Here is a 22,236-nt window from a genome sequence, read left to right as displayed (position 1 = left end):
GTTCGCATGGTGAATCACACTCATTTCATCACATTTATTTAAACTCAATCCTTTGTCTAATTTGTTATGATTTAAACTTTAATTTAATTTTATAAGATGCTGGCCATTTCACCTAATTTTGTATCACTGATTTTTACCAATAAGAATAATTTTATTTACAAAGAGAACCAGGGGCTTCCCTGGTGGCGCAGTGGTTAAGAATCTGCCTGCCAATGCAGGGGACACGGGTTCGAGCCCTCGTCCAGGAAGATCCCACATGCCGCGGAGCAACTAAGCCCGTGCGCCACAACTACTGAGCCTGCGCTCCAGAGCCCGCGAGCCACAACTACTGAAGCCTGCACACCTAGAGCCCATGCTCCGCAACAAGAGAAGCCACCGCAATGAGAAGCATGCGCACCACAATGAAGAGTAGTCCCCACTCACCACAACTAGAGAAAGCCCATGCGCAGCAACAAAGACCTAACACAGCCAAAAATAAAATAAATCTAGGGCTTCCCTGGTGGCGCAGTGGTTGAGAATCTGCCTGCCAATGCAGGGGACACGGGTTCGAGCCCTGGTCTGGGAAGATCCCACATGCCACGGAGCAACTGGGCCCGTGAGCCACAATTACTGAGCCTGCGCGTCTGGAGCCTGTGCTCCGCAACAAGAGAGGCCGCGATGGTGAGAGGCCCGCGCACCGCGATGAGGAGTGGTCCCCACTTGCCGCAACTAGAGAAAGCCCTCGCACAGAAATGAAGACTCAACACAGTCATAAATAAATAAATAAATAAATAAATAAATAAATAAAAATAAAAAAATAAATCTATTAAAAAAATAAAATAAAATAAAATAAAAAAATAAAGAGAGAACTAGCTTTATAATCTTCAGCAGGTCACTGCAACTAAGAACATTGATGTATAAGATGAAAACAACAGATAGCATTTACTGGACACTTTCCATGTCCCAGGCATTATCGTATTTAATTCTCACCACTCTTTTACAGAGAAGGAAAGAATTAGTGGGTAATAACTTGCCCAAGTTACACGGCAAGTAAATGACATAGCTGGAATAAAAACACTTGCCGTGGGCTTCCCTGGTGGCGCAGTGGTTGAGAATCTGCCTGCCAATGCAGGGGACACGGGTTCGAGCCCTGGTCTGGGAAGATCCCACATGTCGCAGGGCAACTAGGCCCGTGAGCCACAATTTACTGAGCCTGCACGTCTGGAGCCTGTGCTCCTCAACAAGAGAGGCCACGACAGTGAGAGACCCGCGCACCGCGATGAAGAGTGGCCCCCACTTGCCACAACTAGAGAAAGCCCTCGCACAGAAACGAAGACCCAACACAGCCATAAATAAATAAATAAATAAATAAATAAATAAATAAATAAACCCAAAAGTTAAAAAAAAAAAAAAACTAGCACGTCACATATTAAAAAAAAACAATAAAAAACACACTTGCCGTGGTTATCTCCCAAAGTTTATAGTAGTGACCAGCTGGTACAAGCGATACAGAGTTCTTCGTGCATTTTGAAGAGATCTAAATATGTGATGATGACACATAATAATGTCTGATAAAGACATGACAAATTATTTAAGAAACAAATAATTTATAATATATGAGGTCAAGAACTAACCCACAAGTAATATATATTCCTCTTTAAGATGGATCCAACCATGTATCGATATTTCAATACTCCTGGGGCTGTCCATCTCATCAAAATAAAACTGAATCACATTTTAATACATGTATATTATGTGGGACAAAAGTAAAAGTCCTATTAAATTCAATATATGCTACACTGATTACTCGCCGGCGCTATTAAACCCTACACCATTTTGATACGGGAAAAAATTGGGTTCGTTTGTCATGATATTTCAGAAAGTTCTATTGATTTTTACTTCATTTTCTATAGTTTAATTAGTTTTGAAGAAGCTAAAACGACTTGCCTTTTATTAAGAAAGAGAAAACCTACATGGGATTTTTTTTTTTAAGTCATTGTTGAATTTGTTACAATATTGCTTCTGTTTTACATTTTGGTTTTTTGTCCCCAAGGCATGTGGGATCTTAGCTCCCCTACCAGGGATCAAACCCACACCCCCTGCATTGGAAGAAGTCTTAACCACTGGAGTGCCAGGGACGTCCCGGGACTATTATTTTCTTAAAGGAAGAGGAGGAAAAGGACGATGAAGACAAGGACAATGGGACGGGGGAAAGGACAAGAGAGAAGGAAGGGGAAGAGGAAGAAGAAAAACCTCCAAGGGGTTGCCTGTGCACTGAAGTTCTGAAGTCAGTGCAATTAAGGGCAACTTTTAGATGAGAAGAGAGACACTGCTAAGTAGAAGAAAATCATGGGAAACAAAGGAAAAAAGGCACAATAGAGCCTGAATGTCAGTGCACGGAGTTTGCAATTTCTTTTGCTGGAAGAAGAAATACCTCTATGATTTCACTAAGTAAAGAAGTGCAAATGCTGATTACCAAACCACTCACAAGACCTACATTTAGCACATAAGAAATGCCAGGGATCAACCACAATGAGCCCTAGTCCAAGTCCATTCATGGTGCAGTGTTTCTGGTCCGCAGCTCCTCCTATATCCCTACTGACTTCAGCCTTAGCATCTTAGGATCCCAGCTAAACTAAGAGATCACAGAAAGCATATCTGGCTTTCAGAAAGCACAACTTTCAGAGGAAAGTTCTTTTCCACCTCTATTAAAAACAACCTTATGGAAGGTACAAATTAAATTGTTTTTATCTTTGATTAATGCATTTATCTATGTCACGTATTCAAAATTATTTTTAAACAAAACAAAGCCAAAAAAATTATTTTTATTTTCAGATTTCGGATATTCAGATTTCAGTGTCTTTTCACATATATTGTAAAAACAAAGGCAAAGTATAAATGATTACATAATTCAAATATTTTTATATTAGCTATGTTAAAAAAGACTATCAAATCAATTAACTTTTATATCTTACATTTGCTGTTTCCTGCTGTATTATATATTCTATTCCATTTTATACAACAGAAACAAAACTCCCTGTCCAAACATGTCATGTGCTGTGCAAAATATGATTTTTTTTCTTTTAGGTAGCCTGACTTTTTTTCAAAACACTACAGTGTGCATGACTGGAAATATAGGGAACATTTTTAAATGATGTATATAACTTTTTAAAGACTACAAACTATAAAACATTTTCATATCAGTACAGGTAGTTTCTTTTTAATATGCATTTATTTATTTATTTTGGCTGTACCAGGTCTTAGCTGCGGTAGGCGGGATCTTTTAGTTGTGGCATGCAGGCTCTTAGTTGTGGCAATGGGAACTCCTAGTTGAGGCATGCATACGGGATCTAGTTCCCCAACCAGGGATCGAACCCGGGCCCCCTGCACTGGGAGCGTGGAGTTCCACCCACTGGACCACCAGGGAAGTCCCTCAAATCAGTACAGGTATTTATACATATACTTGTACTGACTATGAATAGTAAAAATATATAACATGATATCTGACACTATTTACCTATTTATATCTTTACTATCTATGCCATTCAGATGTTGAGCTCAGGAGTGCAGTACCTAGAACAATGCCACCCAACAGTAGGCATTCTAATATTCACTGAATGAATAAACATAAACAATTCATTATCCTGAGGTCTTCTAGCTTGTCTGAAAACCACTTGCACTTGACAATTCAGTCTTATTCAGGTCAAATCACCCCCGTTCCTCAACTATCACTGCACAATTATTACATATTGAAATGCAGGCTTGAGGGTTACACAGAGAATTTCTGTGAAAGTGGAGGTAAAAAGGGATTGAAATAGGTGAATGACAGGTGGACTAAAGTTGCTGCTAAAAGCCCAGATTTTACATACTTTTTATTCAGCTCCATTTTGCTAACATGATTTCACATCTTGGATGGTAAACGAAGGTAGAAAAATGGGGAGTGATAGGTACAGGACACTGTATGAATTTACATTCCCACCAACAGTGCAAGAGGGTTCCCTTTTCTCCACACCCTCTCCAGCATTTACGATGTGTAGATTTTTTCATGATGGTCATTCTGACTGGTGTGAGGTCATACCTCATTGTGGTTTTGATACACTCAGGCAATTGACAGAAGTATAATTAAATTATAGGAATTTTGTTTCTGTGAGCCAAAAGTTTAGATATAACATCCTAAATAAGGTAACTGAAACATGAAGGCAAAATTAGCAAAAAATAAGAAATACAGACTTTGCAGAAACAAAAGAGCTTACCTGCTTTAGAACTTCAACTAAAACTAAACAAAAAATGAAATCTACTGCTAAGTCTCTTCTTTCAAGAAGATAATCTCTTTCACGTTGCTGTTCATCCCTGAAACAAGAATCCCAAATTAGGATTGCATTAAAACTATAAGTTCTCAAATAGCTCTTGGTAGTACTTCATGTTATTTACTGAGTTCCTAGTACATATGGTGTCCCACAGCAATCGTTACAAGTTTTTAAAATAACCCAACGTATGTATTACACGTTCTTATGTTCTTTCTCTTTTTGTACATTAGGAACTTATATGCACATCTCACTATTACATCTGTCAGAAATTAAACCTAATCTAAAAGAATTAGTAAGAGGAAGAAAAACACGAAAATACAGTGCCAGGTCATTTTTTCACAAATCTAAGTTGAAAAATCACAAGTGGCATCTACTGAAGTACAATTCTAAACCATGGGCCATCACCTGAACACAAATAGATGTTTTACTTAAAGCCATGATCTACCTGGGAAATTTGAAGAAGGAGAAGACAAGTTCGAGGATTTAACACCAAGAAGAGTCTCGTGGTATGAGAATTTAGGGTTTTGGCAGTCTTCCTGTATCGCAACAACTGTTTCCCTTCACAAACCACGTGAACAGGACTTCCTTCGAATATTTTCTTAACTTCTTCCATGACTGTTAAAGCTCCTCACTGAACTACAGAAATTCAGTTTTGCATGACTAGTCCCAGTGGTGACTCCTGTAGGGCAGCACCTACTTTAACTGATATCTTTCCTTAATTTACAGTTTAAGTGTGGACTATCTTTTCCCCTTGTTACCACTTCATCACAAAAGTAACCAAACAATGACAATCGTCAGTTGATAACACTATTACCCGCTTCATTGGAAGTGTTTTGAGCCCAGGTTGAACAGCAGAAAATGAGCCACTTACCCCTTAGATTTTGTGCTAGACCGAGGCCTATACTCATAAGATTCATCTTCAGTTCCATTCTGGCGTCTGTACCAGTCAAACAAGGTGCGAAGTAAGGAAGGGAGACAGTGCTCTGCTACTGAGCTCATAGAGCTTATCAACTGAAAATACAAGACGTTACCAGAAGTAAAATACAACATCAAAGTGCCATGCTCCTCACGCTACTACCAATCACTTAGAAATGAGCAACATTTCTAGAAGAAAAATACACTAAACGCAGTAACTCCAAAGCAATAAATGTGTTTTAAAATAAAAGGGAAAAAAATAAATACAAAAAATGCCACTTACATTTAAATATTAAAAAATAAATAAAATAAAATAAGGGCTAGGGGTTTAGCCAAGTAATACAGTAAAGTGAGCTAAGTTTCACGGGCTATTAACATTTACCCACATCCATTGTTTAGTTCAGAGACTTTCCACCTTTTTCCTGCCTCCATATGCTACTCACATGTGTAAAAACTTGACCATCAGTAACATCCCTGATTACACACATGACACCTCTGGGTGAACTGTAACCAGAACATGAAACAACCACACCTACTTCCTTCCCCCGGCCAGTTCCTCTCTGCTCATGTGAATGAAATGTTCTAAAATGTTGCCACTATAAGGGATGATGAGATGCAGAAACAGAGAAGACTACACCATATTAGAACTGTGGGAAAAGCTCCACTTTATTCTGTGCTGCTATGACACTGAACAGAGAATTATAATTACATAATTAATTTGTGATACTCACAAATAAACATATTAGAAATGTGTTGTATACATGCTTTTAAAGCTTAGAATATATAAATGAACAGCAGAAAGATAAATGAAGTGGGATGGACACCTGCAACTCAATTTGAGGCATCCCTTAAGTTTAAGGGATTGTAGGTGAGTTATCAGATTCATTTCATGAATGAACCCAACTTGCCTGTAGTGGTGGTAAGAGGTACACCAGCTACCATTAGTCATCCCTAAGGTCACTCTTCATCTTGAGGATCCAGAGTAAAAACATTCTCTCTTCATAAGAGACTCTGTATCTGATTCAACCCATTGCTCGTAAAATTAGTATTTTAAAATTAGCATACAGTAAAATATGCTTCACTTTGTTTTGCTTAACTAAAAAACTACGGGTTGCAGGGATACTCAAGGTCTCGTTCAGTTCCACAACTGTAGGAAGTATCAGTTAATGAAGATAAATTGATACCTCTAGGAATTAAACATTTATTTTTCCTAATATTTTATATTTTTCATATAAAAAAGAATGAAACAGTTTGATTATGTATGCTATTTTTCTCTTTTTCATGATCTCTGCCTTCCTCTAATCATGCTTTTATTTATAAATTACCATAATGTGACGGGTGAGTAGTTTCTAATATAGGGAATTAAAGTAAAAACAAGATTCTAATTTTATTTAGCCACTTTTGAAAATTTATATTTCATTAACAATGAACAATACCACTCAAAGGAAATCCCTTTTAATACCTAAAGAAGGAACAACAAAACACCATCTGCTATGGTAAATACATATTAAAGCAGTTTACCCCACTCATAGCTTTTTATTGTGGAAAAAAATCAAGGTATGGGGCATGATAATAGTTTTATTAATCATTTACATAAAAAAAGAAATGGAAGCTTTCCTTAAAATGTTGTTTAATAAGATTTCATATTGATTGTTCATTCGTCATTAGTAAAATGGATTCAAGATGTGAATAATCTAAATAGCTTTAAAATAATATATTAATAATACATTAATAATTAATTAATAACTAGTAACAATTAGTACCCTTTGTAATGGCATTAAGATTTGAAAAGGGTTATATGAGGTGATCTTATTATTATTGTAACGGAAAACTAGCCTTCTTATTTATGGTTTCTTCTTAGACCAGTGGCTATTTACTAAGCGTGTGCTTCAGAATCACCTAGGGAGCTGTTGCAAAATACAGGTGCCAGAGCACTGCTCTTGGTGATTCGGAGTCAGCAGAACTGGAGTGGGATCCAGAAACACAGCATTTTGGTAAGCCTCCACCAAGTAATCCTAACCAGTCATCTTTATCTAATCAAGCAGACTAATATGAACATTAACTTCTATTTCCTAGATACATAATTATGAGAAGAGTAGCTCAGGAATACTAGATGGCAACAGAAAGCTGATCTGGGTTACTGGGTTTTGCAGACAATCAACATGTAATGAAATAAGTCTTGAACAAACGTAATTATGACAAAAATAACACTTGATCTAACATTCAATATTAGCAAGAGGAAAGAACTGACATTAGAGGATTACCACTAAATTTTAGATATTGGTATTATATAAAAAGGTTTTTGGTTTTGCAGGGTTTTTTTGGAGGGGGAGGGTTGGCCACTGTATATCTTCCTTTTAAAGCTTCTTTGGCTTTTTGACACAGACAGTCCATTTGGCCTTTGCACAAGCACAGCTACAAGTAGTTAATGCCTCTTAGGGCAACCCTCAACTGCTGGAGATGGGGGCTGCAGATAAATGCTCCAGCCCTCCATTCTTCAGAAAGACAAAAATGGGTGACATTCTGTATGATTCTCAGAATGGAATGAACCCCCAGTGCCCAGAGCAGTGATCTCTATCAGTTCTTCCTCTTCCCTGCCTCAATCTCTCAAGTCTCTTCCTTGGAATCTCTTTCCAGAACCAAGTCCTTGTCTCTGGCTCCGCCTTCAAAATGGGGTGGAGAGGGAGAGAACCAGGCTGGATGTCTCAGTATAAAGGTTCTGATACCCCCAACAGGAAAAAATAAATGTTAAAAGGTCAAATATTATTATGTAAAAATTGTATACAAGGAAAGATTGAGGGATATGATTGGAAATCTTTTAAGAAATTTTCAAAGGGCATAGTAAAGAGGGTACCAGTGAAAAGCAAAGTTTTAAAATGCTTAATGAACAGGAATCAATAAAGTTCACAGCTCATTCTATGAACTATGAAGTTCACAGTTCATAACTCATTCTGTTTGTTTTGTTAAAAAACAGACTACCAGTTCCAGACTGAATCTAGTGTATAAAAACATACAGGACCACTAAACAAAATAAATAAATTTCTTAATATTGGATGTATTTGGATCAGACTGTTAGGATAAATATTTTCGTTTCAGGAAAAAATATTCCCCCCACATTGGCATACCTGGTCAAACTGAAGATCTTCACCCCTCTGAAGAGATCTAGATAATGGCTTCTCCTACAATTGAAAAAAAAAAAAGTATATACGCAAAATATTAGAAATCTTACCGATAATAAACAGTTGAGATTCGTGAGATGGTTTTGTTTTTGTTTTCATTTGTAATTAGATTGTTTCAAGGAAAGGTTCTAATCTGCTAATACAAACAAAATTTAATATTATTAGTTTAACTTAGAATAGCATACCTAGCATGACCCCTTCTGTCAGCCTTTCTACCTACTTGCCTTGCTGCTTACCCCACATATAGTTACCTAACTTACTGAACATAAGAGATGTCTCAAATTATGTTCACATATATTATGACTGATTCTTTTGTTGAGATTTTTTAGGATGATTTTCTAAACTTTCTACTTTATGCTTTTTTTATTGAATTTTTATCTGAAATATATATCATAGGAAAACAAATGCCATTTTTCCATGAAAAAAAATGGAATTTAGCAATATGTATATTCTGAAGCTTATCTATCCAAGAGCCCCAATTTCCTTCTCTCATTTATTGCTATAACTTCATGAAAATAAACTCACAAATGTATCTGCCACTGAAATTTAAAAATTCCTAATCTAACTATCAGAGAATCACATTTCTAACTAATTTAATTGGGGTCAGTAAAATACCTGAAATTCCATAGCGCTTGAGTTTCTTAATAGGTAAAGGTTTTTGGCATGTCCTTGGTACTTGAGCCCTTATATGCTAAGCACACTTTGGTAATTATCTTTTAGACAACTCGTCGACTTTTAAAACCAACTATTATACACTACAAACATGCAACATGATGAGGATCCCGTCCAATAATATATATGCCGAATTAACTAGCTCTAAAATTTAAGTAAAACAGTACGTCTCATAGCAAGTCCAATAGAACATTGTTTTTAAAAGTATCTGAAAGTTTGAAAATTACTGAGCTATCCTAATGCGAATTGTGTATTTAAAACCTGGGCTGGGGGTAGCGTAGGAGAGATAATAAGCTGTTTCTTACCAACTTATTTGACTTATTTGATCCCCCTCACTTGATCCCTCTTTTCACTGTAATATTTAATTTAAAGGTCTTCAGTAATATTTTGAGGAGTGTTGATCTAAGTAGTTTATTACTCACATAAGGTGTTTATACAATAAAGTAATGGCCAAGCAGACTAGAAGAGTGCAATAACCTTCTCAGAAACACTTACACTGTTTTCTATACCTCACACTTTTCATTTCTCAACAAACTCATGCTTTCTCAAAGATTTCTGAAGATCTGACATCCTCACAGAGCTTTCCCTAAACCAAAAAGTGAGGATGAGTTATTCTTTCCATAATAAGAACTCAGAAATGATGTTTGAATGCAAAAGAACACTCATGTTACCATCAGTACAAAAATATGAAATAAGTGTACTGCACTAAACACTGTATAAATTACTAATCAAGGACTTTGTATTAACCTCTCGATTTGATTAGAGTATGGTTGAGGATGGCCTAATCGTTATCAAGCAGATGTACTTTCAATGTGAGCTTTTGAAAGGATAAACTATTTAAAACATGTTTATAGTACATGCAACCCATTGCCACAACAACTAAAAAGAATACAAATTATTCTCTATATTCACATATAGACGAATGCAAAGACGTATGTACCAGAATGTTTACTGTAGTATTTTTTTCACAGTAGCCTCAAGTTGGGGTAAGTCCCAAACAGCTTATCCATAGAGACTGGTAAAAAAAAAAAATTTATAGCTTTCTTTTATTGAAATAATATTCAACGTTAGAGAGAAAGAGACAAATATATATGGGCTGAAAATAGAACAATCTCTGATTTACATTGTTAAAATAAAAATAGGGACAGAAAAAATATACATATAAAAACTCCCATTTGTGTTTTTTTTTTTTAAAAGATGGAGGGTGCTACAGAGATGGATAAATAATAGACATGAAAAATGGTATACTAAAAACTATGGACAGTGATTATCTTGATCCAGAATGGAAGGAAGGGTCATTATTTTTATTACATAACCCTTAAAACTATTTCCACTTTTTATAATGTTATTATTTCATAATAATATAATAGATCAATAATGAATCTAAGGTTCACAATCCTTTATACTCTAATTTGATCCTTTAATTAGTATCTATGTATAGAGTACCAACAGCAACATGTAGCTTCCGGGGAAAGCAGAAGAATTTACTGAAAAGATTTTTGCAGCATAACAATGATACTGAAATATTTCAATAATTTGCAACTAAAGATGGCAATCTCTCCTAAACAATCCCTGTCCTTGTAGAGCTAAAAGTCTAATGACAGAGCAAAGAAAATATATATTATCTTAGACAGACTTTATAGGATAGGAAGTTGCAATGGAGGTGAAGATTTTAGAATGACCACTGAGAAGATGACATTTAAGTCACAAGCAGAGGGAAGTGAGTAAGCTTGCCATGCAGAGTGAAGGAAAGATAATCCAGTCAGTACCTTGGAACTCCCCAAAGGCTCAGGAATTGGAGAATTCCAGTACTATGAAAGTGTGGGTGAAGGTGAAGTTAAAAATAAGAGGACTGGTTGAACGATAGTTTAGGAAACATTTAGACCCTCCCTCCCATTCCCTTCACCCACTCTACTTAGCAGGTTGGCTGTCCCTCCAACCTACCCACAGAGGAATTGCCCTTCTTACAAAGGGCAAAACAGAGATGTCCACTGGGGGATACTACAGTTGAAGACAAGGTACCACACTGAAGACAGGGAGCTTAGGTAAAAAGGTATATACTAAATATCAAAACCCCCAGTTATCTTCTGTCTCTACATCCCCAGAATGCTAGCAGCCAAGTCTAAACCCTCCCATTTGGGCTACTGAAGGACCCCTCCAGGGGACTCTGACCAGCTTCCAACCAAAGATCTGACACTGATGGTTCAGATGATCACACACTCAAGACCACAGTCAAAAAGGCCCCTCCATGTACACAGAGCTTCCAATCAGCTGTTTAGTGCCTCAATCGTAATAAATAACATATGTTATAATAAGCATGTGAGGAGAAGGGGAAACTAACAGAAAAATGCAGTTTGTGATGCTGGGGAAGGGACTAGGTCTTATCAATCTCCTTGACTGTCAGATGTCACTAACTGTAACATTATTAACAATAACTAATTAAATTACCTGGACTAATAAAAAAAAAGATGCAGTTTGGAGGAAATAAGAGATCAGAAACTCTTTAAAATACATATTTAATATTATCAAAAAAAACAGTGGATGGTGCAGAGTTGTAAAAATGCTAGGCCTAAACCAAATACATACAGTCTAAATCAGCAGGTGATTGGTTAAAGCCCTTTTTCCTCTCTTCTTTTCTGTTCACTGGCAATCTAAAACAATAACAGATAAGCTTGGATGTGCCTGGATCATTACCCAGGATTGATCTACCTCCTTTTAGGAAGAAAGAAACCTAAGGTATTGGACTGCATAGTTTGCAAGCTGCAATTTTAATCAGTGGTTGCCCTTCCTTCTTGAATCTTCCAAGATAAAAATGAAATTGTGGCTAAAGTCAAGCTCAGCTAATCTTCGAATCTTTTGCCTTCCTTAACCTCCTTTTATTGTGGCTTCTAATATGAGAATGAAAAGGCCAGTTCTCTCATTTTAGTGATTGATTAAATTCTTTTAGCAAAAGCCATTCACATTTGTGCTTCTAAGTTTTCATGTAACCTACTGTCCATCTGACCATGACACATGCTAGCCTCCTTTTATGTAACAATTCATGGATGCTGTTTTCTTTAAAGAGACCCCATGAAAGTTTCATTCAAGAACGCAAGAGAGTCATCTTGAATGGCTGTTTATTACTGGAAAGGGTACAAAATAAATTTCAAAATAAATGAGATCACAATAAACGCATTTGAAGCTATAATAAAAACCTTGTGATAATGTTAGATTAAATGTATTTTCATTATCTAATCTTGATGCTGGGTAAACGATACACCATCTACTCAGACTTGGACATAAGTGAAACAAAGCTGGCAGAGATCTGATTCAGACAAGAAGAAATTATGCCGGTATATAGGAGTGAGGCGGGTAAAATCTGTAAAATATGATGGGGATTTTCTCAGCCAGTGTTTGTCCTTGGCTGCTGTAGTCTACAACACTGGGGGTTTTCCTGGTGTGTCAGGAGGAGTAAGCAGGGATGCCTCATCTCTCTTAAGTGTGATGATGGGGTAAAAACACCTATTTTCTAATGGAATCCTCACCACTACTCACCATAACTTAATAATCTCATTTTAAATTACACAGCAGATGTTTCTGAAATTAACTGTTAAATGAATGAATAAAATATAGTCAACATCAGACTATTCTGAAAGAACTATCAGAAGCTCTGGCTAACACAGTGATACTATGCTTTGTTAGAAAAAAAAGGGCACAGGCCACAGCAATGTTCTTAAGGCTACATTCAATTTAAAATACAAACTTTTACTAAGCACCTACCACCACGGGCAGTGCTGCAGGTACTGCCTGGAAAGAGAGACCTGGTTCCTGGTATCAAGTAGCTCACATCAGAAAAGATAAACATGTAAGCAATTAACCATAATATGACAATGTCAGAATCGAGGAGTATGAACAAATTATTATGGTAAAACAAAGATTCATTTAGTTTGGGGAAGGATCACTATGTTAGAGGGAACATGTGGGAAGTTGGAAGAATGAGTAGAGGTTTAAAAACAGAGGAATTAAAAGCATTTTAAGACTTCCCTGGTGGCGCAGTGGTTAAAAATCCGCCTGCCAATGCAGGGGACACGGGTTCGAGCCCTGGTCCAGGAAGATCCCACATGCCATGGAACAACTAAGCCCGTGCGCCACAACTACTGAGCCTGTGCTCTAGAGCCCAGGGGCCACAACTACTGAAGCCCGCGCACCTACAGCCCGTGCTCCGCAACAAGAGAGGCCACTGCAATGAGTAGCCCGCACACCACAAAGAAGAGTAGCCCCCGCTCACCACACCTAGAGAAAGCCCGCGTGCAGCAACGAAGACCCAACACAGTCAAAAGTAAATAAATAAACAACATAAAAATGACACTTTGAACAAAAAAGCATTTTAGATTGAGAGAAAAATAAAAACAAATACATCAGAACAACAGAATATATAGAGGATACTTTTAAGTGTCACAGCACACATCAGGATAGGAGAATCATGAGACATTATACAAACTGTAACGAGACTGTGAAGAGGCTGAAATGACTCACCAAGAACTTGAATTTAATCCATAGCAATGAAAAGGAAGCAAGATTTCTAAAGCAGAAAGGCAGTAATATTTGTATTTTAGATGAGGAAAAGTATGGTGAGAAGAAGGTAAATGGGAAGGAGATGGACCACTTCTTGACTGCTTAGAAGGCTAATGCAATGGCCGAATATGACAGAACCTGGCCCTGAGCTAGGACAGTAACGATGGCATTGGGAGAAAAAGGAAGGAGAAAGATGTAAAATCACCATATTATAGACTCATTCAAATTAGGTAATTTCACTCGTATTTTCTTTTTTTTTTTTTTCGTATTTTCTTTTAACTATTTTACTCTGAAGACTTTCACATTTCAAAATTAAAATTCCTTTAAGACTATAAAATATTTTAGAGCTCTTAGGACCATAGCACATGGTGCTGTTTAAAAATATTTTATAAAATAGGTAAAAGTTTTAAAAATGTGTTATGTAAGTTGCAAATTGCTGAAGCCAGCTGATTGCTGAGGGTTCATTATACTATAATCTCTACTTTTATATAAGTTTAAAAATTTTAATAAACATTTTTTTCAGGCTTATTGAGATATAAGTAATAAATAAAGGTGTAATATATTTAAAGTATACAATGTGATATATACATATATACTGTGAAAGGATTCCCACCTTCAAGTTAATTAAAACATCTATCACCTCACATATTCACTTTTTTCTTTCTTTCTTTTTTTTTTTTTTTTGGTGAAAACACTTAAGTTCTACTTTCTTGGCAAATTTCAGTTATACAATATAGTATTATCAACCATTGTCACCATGCTCCATAAACTTTTTTTAAAGTATTTTTTAAAAAGTGGTTCCCTTTCTGACTGTACGTTATTTAAGTAGGCTAGTGTAGCGATCTGTCATGTAATTCATAGACCATGGATGAAGAAAATAACGTTTTATAGAGTAAGTACATTTCTAATCAAACCTTATAATCACTAATTCATATCTATAGACTCTTGTAATCCTTATTTCTAAAACAGAATTTTAAATTATATACATGCTGTAAAATATATATACATTGGTATAAAAACAAATTAATTTGATATGCAGAAAGCAATCATGGAATGATTTAAATTGAATATAGTGAGATGCACAGTTTTAAAATATACATTTTGGTTAATGATCTTTTACCTATTATTATTTATTAAACCTCAAATACATTATTTCATAGATGCTTGCTTCAGAGTAGTTTCCTCTATTTGATGATCAGAAAGAAACTCGAGGCATGCATGTACCCACACACATACCATCATATTATGAGTAATGTTAAGTCCTACTTCCCTAAGAAAATTAAGAACATATAATACTTCCTCAACTTCCCTTCTTTCTTAGGTCATCATTATTCTCTTTTCTGTTCCTTTCCTCCCTTCCTTCTGAGGAAGGACAGCAGATTGAGTAAGCCTAACTCTTCACTCTGCTGCTTATTGGCTTTGGGCTTCAGACAAGTAACAAACCCTCTGAGTCTCAAAGTGGCAGTGAAGACCTATCTCTAATCCCGTTGTGTAAGGAATAAATAAATTTTAGCTATTACATCCTCTACCTCCATCTTCATTATCATCACCGTACTTCTAACCTACCAGCGTGATCCTGATACATCACATATCCATTCCCTTCAAACCCAAAGAGTTGCTTCCTAAAGTTATATCATCCTGCTAAAACTGTTCTCAGGCTGCTTAATTTCCAAGTCCAATACCCTCTTCCTCAGTGTTCACTGTGTTCTTCTGCCTCTCTATGTTATTTAACAATAATAATGCTATCGTATACTCTCTTCCCTTGACATTATCATGTGCTCTTTTAGCTTTAACTATCACCCTCATGTAGATGATGCCAAAATCTATATTTCTTGTGAGTTCCAAAAGGAATCTCCAGCTACCAATCAAATAGTTCCACCTGGTTTAGATTGCTAGTAGCTCAAGCTTAACATGCACAAAGGAAAAATTATCTTAATCACCTTGACTACCCCAATAATATTTGTTTTCTTTACCTAAGTAAATACACTACCATCTTTTCTAACACTTCAAAAAATCTTTAACCCTTCACTCTCACTCAAAACACCTACTCCTACTTAATTATGTGTCAAGTTCTACTGATTCTGCTTCTGTTGTTTATCTCACTTTTTTCCACAACCACTTCCACTGTTAATGCCCTAGTTCCAAGGCTCTTTTTATTCCAGCCTGAATTATATACAATAACTAAACAGTCTTTGCCTTTCATCTATTCTCCCTCTTACTGTCCAACCACTGTATTATCTATAATAGCCACCACAATTTGTTAGAATCCAACCCAGACATTTGTTTTTGGTCTTTTTCTTCCTTCTTCTTCACCATAAGCTCGACTCACACAGAGCTCCTCACATTATTTAAGTATCCTCGTGTACTGTAAGTTCAAAGCTGTTTACGTGTTCATTATAAGTTTGGCTACTGTCACATCATTAACTCACAGAATGTTTTAGGTTTTCTCTTATGTTTTATCTGTCTCAACAATTCCCATTGGCGAAATCCATTTTTGTTCTTTGGTGACCTGCAGTAACTTATCAAAGTGGGTTCTAGAGTCATTACAGCTTTTTAGATCATCACTTTAGGGCTTCCCTGGTGGCGCAGTGGTTGAGAATCTGCCTGCCAATGCAGGGGACACAGGTTCGAGCCCTGATCTGGGAAGATCCCACATGCCGCGGAGCAACTAGGCCCATGAGCCACAACTACTGAGCCTGCGCATCTGGAGGCTGTGCTCCCAACAAGAGAGCCCGCGATAGTGAGAGGCCCGCGCATGGCGATGAAGAGTGGCCCCCGCTTGCCACAACTAGAGAAAGCCCTTGCACAGAAACGAAGACCCAACACAACCAAAAATAAATAAATAAATAAATTAAAAAAAAAATCATCCCTTTACTACTGGCCTATCCCTTAATTTTTTTTTAAGACTTTATTTTTGAGAGCAGTTTTAGGTTCACAGCGAAACTGAGTGGAAGGATAGACTTCCCATATTCCCCTGTGCCCTTACACGCATAGCCCCCGCCGTTATCAACATTCTGCACCAGAGGGGTGCCTTTGTTATAACTGATGAACCTACGCTGACACAGCCTAATCATCCAAAGTCTATAGATTGCACTACAGTTCACAACGGGTGTTGTATATTCTATGGGTTTGGACAAATGTATAATGACATGTATCCACCATTATAATATCATATAGAATATATTCATTGCCCTAAAAATCCTCTGTGTCTGCCTATTCATCCCACCCCTACCCCTGCCCAATCCCTGGCAACCACTGATCTTTTACTGTCTCCACAGGTTTGCCTTTTCTAGAATGTCATATAGTTGGAATTACACAGAATGTACCCTTTTCAGATTGGCTTCCTTTAATATTTTTTCAAGTATATTATTTTCTTTGGAAAATTTGTAATATAATGGTTAATGCAAGTCAAGAATATACTTGATTTATAGGTCAGCTCTACTCACCAAGGGTTCAGCCATTACAACTTCAATTTTCTTTTCAGCTTGAACAGCAAATTCTGCAAAGAGGCTCTTGATGACATATTCACCAGGCTTGACATCTGGGTCAATCGTAATGCTTGACATGATGATATTCTTTTTCCCCAAAGTGGAATGAAAGTTGGAAGAAGTGCAGTACTTATTCACTTTGCTGACTTGTGCTGAAGCTGAAAATAAAAGAAACAAAAGAACTCTACTTTAATAATCAACTCAATTAGGCCAACCATAACCACCCTATTTAATATGTATCCTCCCCTAAACCCCATCCGGATCTCCCAATCTGTATTACCAGACTCTATTTTTGTCTATTACACTTGTCACCTTCTAACATACTGCCCAACGTAACTATAATTTAGTTATATATTATGTTTACTATGTACTATTTTTCTCCCTACCCTACCGTTGTAAATGCTATAAGAACAGAGATCCTCTTCTGTCTTTTTTGTTCACTGATGAATCCCAAGAGCCTAGAACAATGCCTGGTATATATACTAGGTATACAATAAATATGTATTGAATGAACAAATGAATTCTAAACAAAGTTATATGCAATGAAGGAAATAAAACGTGACTCATAGGACTTTTCTTTGAATCATTCAAAGGAGAGATAGGGATGATATCAATCGTGCCTGGCAAACAGTGCTTCGCATCAAGTGTGGCACAAAAAGAGCACACACCACTGCTTGCTGTTTATCTTCACCTGTTCTGTTCTCTTGACTGCCTGGGCAGTCTACCTGGCTTTTATCTACAGTTTATCCAGTCACCTCGATCTTCCAGGCTGTTGTATGATATAGATCCTCCCATTCTCTAACTTCAGCCTGTGACATCCCTTTGGCCTGGAATATTTACGGAGAACCTGCAAGAATGTACTTCTCTCCCTCAAGCTGATCTCTAGATACTACCCTTTCAATATGCTGTCCTATAAATAACTCCCTCCTTGAAACAGGAAGCAGAACACAATTTTTCAAACACTGAATTTCTGCTTACGTGTATGTGTGTATATAACCACAGGACAATAAATTTAATCTAAATAAATACACTCCCAACTTATAAGGAATTGTTCCGTCAACTAAAAAAAAACAAAAACCCTACTCTACCAAACATAGTATGTGTCAAGATATCTAAAGGTGACTGTGATAACACCCAAAGAAAATTCTAGAAAGTAATATAAAGTCAGGTTATGGCAGTCGCTTCAGAAAAAATAATTTGCAAATTTAAGAAAAATAAATATTTTTGAAAGACTGAACTTCCGGGAGTTCCATGGCAGTCTGGTGGTTAGGACCCCACACTTTCACGGCTGAGGGCCCAGGTTCAATCTCTGGTCGGGGAGTTAAGATCCCACAAGCCATGCGGTGCAATCAGGGAGAAAAAAAAAGACTGAACTTCCAAATACCAAAGAATGGTTTACTTTCATGTCCTATTCATTATCTTTGTTTACTTACTTATTTTTTATAGACTAGAATATTTTCCTCCAAGGTTAAGATTAGAAATTAGTCATACATGATGCTTAAATATTTAAAATAATAATCTAAAGAATGTTATAAACTGTTACTATTGCATCTAAAATAAATATCTTTGTATCACATAAAATTAAAATATAATATGTAAGGTATTCTACAACTAAAATTATATAATAAGAACAAATCAAAACAAAAATTCAGTCCTTTGAACACAGTGCACACTATTTATTTTAAACAATGACTTGTTTGTTTACTCTGTTTCATGATCCAACACTGTGTATTATAGAGAGAATGTGTTAACAAATGTCATTGTGGGGAAAGGAGATCTTAAATTTTAAAAATTTATTCTGAGTCATTAAGAATACTCTATATTTTATATCCACACATGTTGAATAACTCTTGGGAATCATAAAATAGTGAAAAAGCCTACCCAGATAGTTTCTAGAATTTTAATTTACATTTTAGAAATAAAAATGAGGATGAAACATTTTTGAGATTTTGACTTATGGTAGTAGATACAAAATATATCTTGTAATTAAGATTCATAAGATCATAAGAGAGTTACAAAGTTTCTTTGGCTTTAACTTTACAATAAACGTTTTAAACAAGAAGCTATGATAGACTTTGGCACTTGAATTCTAGACTTTGATGAAGTATGATCTTAATAACATTGTAACCTTTAAAGTCTCCTCAAAAAGAAAAAACTTTAGTTAAAATGACCTCTGAAAAACTAACCCTTACTGTCTTCCACTTCCTAAAAAATCATAAACATAAATTAAGCATAAACAAATATTCCTACATATCATAATTGCATATTTCAAGAAATTTGCCAATACAGCCAAAAGTTTTAGGGAAACCAGTATTTATCTTCCAGATAAAGGTTTATCTTCCAAAGACCTGCATTATCTTCCAAAATAAAAATACTTCAATTGTTTAAGAAATCAAATTTTAGGGGCTTCCCTGGTGGCGCAGCAGTTAAGAATCTGCCTGCCAGTGCAGGGGACACGGGTTCGAGCCCTGGTCTGGGAAGATCCCACATGCCGCGGAGCAACTAAGCCCGTGAGCCACGGCTACTGAGCCTGCGCGTCTGGAGCCTGTGCTCCGCAACGGGAGAGGCCGCGACAGTGAGAGGCCCGCGCACCGCGATGAAGAGTGGCCCCCGCTTGCCACAACTGGAGAAGGCCCTCGCACAGAAACGAAGACCCCAAAACAGCCAAAAATAAATAAATAAATAAATTTAAAAAAGAAAAAAAAAAAAAAAGAAATCAAATTTTAATGAAAATTACTTATTAAGAGTTAATCACTTTTACCTCCATCCACAAAGCTCTAATGAAATCAGTTAGAAAAAGACCCACACCCCCAAGCTGAAAACTGGACAAAGGACATGAAGAAACAAGCTACAAAAGATATAATAGAAGAAGCCAGTAACCATGAAAATAATATTTAACCTAATATTTTAAAAATAAATAAAAATTAAATAATACTTTTCATTTATCAAAGTGGTTTCCCCCAATTGTGTATTTCACTATAATGTTCAGCTTTGGTGAAGATATGTGAATTTTTCTCATATTCTGCTAATAGTTAAGAAAAAGGGATGGTCACTCTAAGGAGGTTAAGAAGGCTAGTTTACACATAACTAGATTAACTTCATGTCACCAGACTGCTTGAGTTAAATATTTTATGAGGTTAAACAATCCTATTTCTCTACATGTTATTAAAAATTTTTGAAAATTTTATATAAGCCTACGGGAGAATAAAGACATAAATGTTAGAGTGTAACTCTTAACACAATTCAGGCATTGAATTACAAGTTGTAAAAACCCAATGTCAGATTAAACATCCTTGGAATATAAATCTATAAAACTCTGATAATAATAAGAATAAAGCAAGACCCGAATAATTAACATATAAAATTAAGATAAAATATAAAAATTAAACTAGCATGTATACTCTTCCTCTTAGATAAGGTGCAAATAAAACGTAAATACAGTATTTTTAGACATTTTTATTTCTAACTCTCTATATAGCACTGTTCTCAGCATGTTTCATTTAAAAATTACCTTTTTCATGCTCATAAGACTCTTATACCTTTATAAGATAAATTGAACTTCAATGAAGGAGAACAGACAAGGGAGAAGAGACACAAAAACCCTAAGTCGATACATGTTTGGTTTCATTACTTTACAACAGCGGTTCTCAGTGTTTTCTAGCTCCATTATATTCTTATGCACAACACTAAACAGTAACATCCCCCAAAATGCAGTGACTCTCAATGACTGAGGTGTTTTAGATAAGGATGAGCAGGGTTGGGTGGATGCAGCTTTAAAAAGACCCCAGTGGAGTCTATGAAAGCTGCCTGCAGTACCCTCACCCCCAAAAACAGGTCTTTAGGGATAAAAAATTACTACTTTGTGGTCATAATCTTATATATACATGCATATTACACACATATTTACGAAGAGATTTATATAATACAGAAAAGTAACAAAATACCACACAATTGCTTACTTATTATAATTATTTACTTATATTGGTTACTAGGAAACATGTTGATGACAACCTAAGAAAGAAAAGGTATACGGTAAATGGCCTTTGAACAAAACCAAAAGTCAAAAATATCTCTTATTTTAAAAGGCAAAAGCAAAATTCTTAGTTTAAAAAGCAAGCCTATCCCAGCAAGTTATTTTATGGCTATCAACAAACCGATTCTGAAGTTTATATAAAGAGGCAAATGACCCAGAATAGCCAACACAATATTGGAAGAACAACAAAGTTGGAAGACTGACACTACCCGACTTCAAAACTTACTTTAACGCTACAGTAAACAAGATAGTATGGTACTAGTGAAAGAATACATAAATTGATCAGTGGAATAGAATAGAGAGCCCAGGAAGAGACTCACAGAGTCAAGTGAAACTAATCTTTGACAAAGAAGCAAAGGCAATCAATGGAAAAAGGAGACTTTTCAACAAATGGTGTTGGAATGACTGGACATCCACATGCCCCCCCCCACCAAAATCTAGACACAGAACCTACACCTTTTACAAAAACTAACTCAAAATGGATCATAGATCATAGATCGAAATGTAAAATGCAAAACTATAAAATTCCCAGACTATAAAAAGGAGAAAATCTAACAGTTCTTGGGTTTGGCTATGACTTTATTAGATACAACACTAAAAGCACAACCCATGGAAGAAAAATTGATAAACTGAGCTGTATTAAAATTACTAACTTCAGCTCTGCAAAAGATACTGTTAAGAGAATGAAAAGACACAGACTGGGAGAAAACCTTTGCTAAACACATATCCGGTAAACCGTTATCCAAAATATATAACAATTCTTAAAATGCAATTAGAAGGGCTTCCCTGGTGGCGCAGTGGTTGAGAATCTGCCTGCCAATGCAGGGGACACGGGTTCGAGCCCTGGTCTGGGAAGATTCCACATGCCGCAGAGCAACTAGGCCCGTGAGCCACGATTACTGAGCCTGCGCGTCTGGAGCCTGTGCTACGCAACAAGAGAGGCGGCGATAGTGAGAGGCCTGCGCACCGTGATGAGGAGTGGTCCCCACTTGCCACAACTAGAGAAAGCCCTCGCACAGAAACGAAGACCCAACACAGCCATAAATAAATTAAAAATAAATAAATAAATAAAATTTTTAAAAAAATGCAATTAGAAGATAAACAATCCA

The 22,236-nt window shown here is 36.3% G+C and overlaps 1 protein-coding gene across 6 annotated transcripts in view; it reads right to left on the bottom strand.

Moving 5' to 3' along the window:
* FRYL (FRY like transcription coactivator) overlaps positions 1-22,236 on the bottom strand; it is a 302,580-nt gene that overhangs the window by 125,263 nt on the left and 155,081 nt on the right. For all 6 annotated transcript variants that reach the window (XM_057547273.1, XM_057547272.1, XM_057547271.1 and 3 more), the window contains 4 exons: positions 17,053-17,252; positions 8,327-8,380; positions 5,158-5,297; positions 4,233-4,329 (listed from right to left, as the gene is read on the bottom strand). In XM_057547273.1, coding sequence (XP_057403256.1) covers positions 4,233-4,329; positions 5,158-5,297; positions 8,327-8,380; positions 17,053-17,172 — 411 coding nt within the window. In that variant the 5' untranslated portion in view covers positions 17,173-17,252. The remainder of the gene's footprint in view (positions 1-4,232; positions 4,330-5,157; positions 5,298-8,326; positions 8,381-17,052; positions 17,253-22,236) is intronic.

The sequence above is a fragment of the Balaenoptera acutorostrata genome, chromosome 5 (genome assembly GCF_949987535.1).
Source record: "Balaenoptera acutorostrata chromosome 5, mBalAcu1.1, whole genome shotgun sequence".
Lineage (NCBI taxonomy): Eukaryota > Metazoa > Chordata > Mammalia > Artiodactyla > Balaenopteridae > Balaenoptera > Balaenoptera acutorostrata.
This window is presented reverse-complemented; position numbering and strand designations above follow the sequence as displayed.